The sequence below is a fragment of the Aplysia californica genome, unplaced genomic scaffold (assembly GCF_000002075.1).
Source record: "Aplysia californica isolate F4 #8 unplaced genomic scaffold, AplCal3.0 scaffold00564, whole genome shotgun sequence".
NCBI lineage: Eukaryota > Metazoa > Mollusca > Gastropoda > Aplysiida > Aplysiidae > Aplysia > Aplysia californica.
The window spans coordinates 90871-94060 of NW_004797834.1; the positions used below are offsets into that span (position 1 = coordinate 90871).

The 3190-nt window shown below is 40.9% G+C and overlaps 1 protein-coding gene across 1 annotated transcript in view; it reads right to left on the bottom strand.

The window, feature by feature from the left end:
- Window positions 1-843, bottom strand: part of LOC101860997 (von Willebrand factor C domain-containing protein 2-like) — a 5676-nt gene extending 4833 nt beyond the window's left edge. Inside the window, exon 1 of the mRNA XM_005106932.3 lies at window positions 644-843. Within this exon, the coding sequence (XP_005106989.1) occupies window positions 644-748 (105 nt within the window). The 5' untranslated portion in view covers window positions 749-843. The remainder of the gene's footprint in view (window positions 1-643) is intronic.
- Between the last annotated feature and the right edge of the window lie 2347 nt (window positions 844-3190).

A 3190-nucleotide genomic window follows, 5' to 3' on the forward strand; every position in this document is an offset into this window, starting at 1 on the left:
GAGAGAGAGAGAGAGAGAGGGGGGGGGAGAAAGAGATAGAGAGGGTAGAAGACGGAGATAGAGAACAAACCTTTTTTGTCAACAACTGTTCCGGTAATTTGTGTTTGCTACTGTGAGTGAGGTTTTATTGTATTCTACATTTTTAAGTGTACGCTTTATCGTTGCTGTGTTCACTTCGTGACAATTTTTTAAATAGAACATTTTTATTCGTATAGATAGATAGATAGAGAGATAGAGAGATAGTCAGATAGACATATAGAGAGATAAAAGATAGATAATACATATATTATTATGTATTACGTTTTCACCTGTCAAGTAATTCTTAAAATATGTTATCTATTTGAATTTAATCGTATTGCTCATGTTAGAATGATGATGATGATGATGATGATGATGATGATGATGATGATGATGATGATGATGATGATGATGATGATGATGATGAGAGCGAAACGTTGAACAAGTCATGAAATATTTTGGAAATACTACCAAGTCTCAACCTCTTTTACTCTCTGCTCTGTACGACGACGACGACGACGACGACGACGACGACGACGACGATGATGATGATGATGATGATGATGATGATGGTGATGATGATGATGATGATGTTTTCGTAGAAAAACAAAATAGACTTTCATACCTTGTACATGACGCCATTTCTTTCACAGCCCGGTTTTACGGTCATGCCGGTGACAACAGTGACGAGTAGAAGGGACAAACAACTGAACGAGAAGAGATAAGCCATGTTTGACGACTCTAAGACGTTGACTGTACCAAGCCGAGTCAGACACGTAGAACTGAGAGTCCAGAGCCTTGAATCTTTCACTTCGTTACTCTCTGACGTATCGACATAGAGGCTAGGCCTTGCTGATGACGCACGCTTGACCACCTGTGAGAGTGACCAGTCTGTTGTACAGGGCACCAATTCGTTAGAATTTACTTCGTACTCCTGTTTTTGTGACCACTGATAGTTAAAGGAAGCCTGTTTTTTGTGGATAGAATCTATATTAAACTCCTTTAGGTCAATGTTATTTGAACATTTTACAAATCTTACCTCTTCGCTCTCTTGATATGTTTCCCTATTATCAAAAGAAAAAAATCATACTTTTTAATATGGGAGGAAGAAACACAAGTGTGTAACATTTGACTATCCCCAAACTAAAAAATTACAGGAGCGATATCTTTATTTGCTCAGATTCAACAGAAGGAAAACTTGAAAATGTTTCATTGCCGTCGGCATAAAAAACACTGTGGGAAAATGTTAGTTTATTTTAAAAGAGGCACACCTTTGACTCAGTGAGCATCGTGCTAAACTACACTAACTGAGAGAATGGCCCCTGTTCGAATCCCAAAGGGACCATTTTGAACTTGTGTTCTTCTAAGATGTTTTTAAAGCTCTCCACCGATGATTTAGCTCGTTCCAATCTGAGATGAGCGTACGATATAGAGATCCGGTCTCTTGAAATGCTTTACATTGTTGAAAGGGGCTATTAAACAAGTACAGTGACCAGTAATATTTTTTACGTAAAATTTTTAGCAGGTGTCACAGCAGCGTCGTGTTATGAATTGAACTAGATATCTAGATTACATACATGAAGGTCTGAGGAACAGCCTCCTATTCTTGTTGTAACCGTTGCTATAGTTGGGTCAGAGTGTGTGGCGGTAGGTGGCTGTTTCGAAAAGACCGTCCATACTCATTCCAAGTTTGTTCAATTGACGCCAAGGTCATGGATGCTAGCTGACCAGGTAACCTATGCGGGGAGCTGTTAGAGTCGCGCGCTTTCGAACAAAAGTATCAAAGCCGCAGACTATCAGAACCGTGCCAATTTAAACGAAATCGATACAATAATATGATTGATTGCCAATATCAATAATGATCTCCCATTCACCTTGACAACATACGTACTATTCCATAGAACTAAATGTCACAGAAACTCGATACTTCTTTTTTTTCAAAAACCCGCCAGCTGTGATGCTTTCCCACCTAGGGACCCCAGCTTATTATGTCAGCTGATCGAGATCATTATCATATTATTGCTGAAGGGATGCGATAACGAAGGACTTTAAAACCAGTCACGTTCCCACTTACAGGATAGAAAGGTATTCTTGTATAGGTACCATTTTCTTGTATAGTTGCCCATGTCTCATGGCTCTCAAGTCGATTAATACACTTCCTTCAAATGGATTCCTCTCAACAATGGTACCGTTCACAAAACGCCCCCCCCCACCCCTTTCCCCCCTAACCCAATTCTGATACGTTCATTAGAAGGTCCCACAGAGAGCTGAGATTCACCTGTAAACCAAATGTGTGCTCATAACCGTGTCAATCTCTCATTCCGAATTGACCAAACTCGCCAGGCCACTCTGTGGTCGCTTGCCGGCCTTGTAGGCATGTAACGCAATACCCTCGCTGGCTTATGAGTGTGGTCTTAAAGGCTTATTGAAAGTTCCCGCTCTTATTCTCTGTTTAACACGCGCGCACACACACAGGTTCACACACAGGTTCACACACACACACACACACACACACACACACACACACACACACACACACACACACGCATAATATGCATCTTGTAAGTCCCTCAGTCTCTCTCTCCTTTTATGCTATCTGTTTGTCTGTCTGTCTGTCTGTCTGTCTGTCTCTCACTCTCTCTCTGTCTCCCAATCTCTGTCTCTGTCTCTCTCTGTCTCTCTCTGTCTCTCTCGGTCTCTCTCTGTCTGTCTCTCTTTCTTTTTCTCTGTCTCTGTCATTTTATCTTTCTCTCTATCTGTGTAAATGAAAGCACGTATGCCCGTCTGACAGCGAGCAACAGAAACGATCTAGAAGCCAAAAAAACCCCCAACAACAGACAAAGAAAGCGCGCTCATATGACCTTATACTACTACTACTAGACAAAGAAAAAGTAGAGTAGTGTTAACGACGGTGGGATTGCAAAATAAAAGAAACCCCTGTCACCCCGACGTGTGTTTCCTTTGCATTGCAAAATACTAGTCAAACCATGTCGTAGATTATTGTTTACTTATCTGGCCGAATACTGTCAGAAAGTGGGACTATGAAGGAAAGAAATGACGGTTATTTTCAACCTTCACTAATAAGGTAGAAAAATACCGTTCGTAACGGGGACCAAATAATTGTCCTTGGGATACGCCGCTAAGAGCAGGAAAAGAATGTTATCTAAAAGGA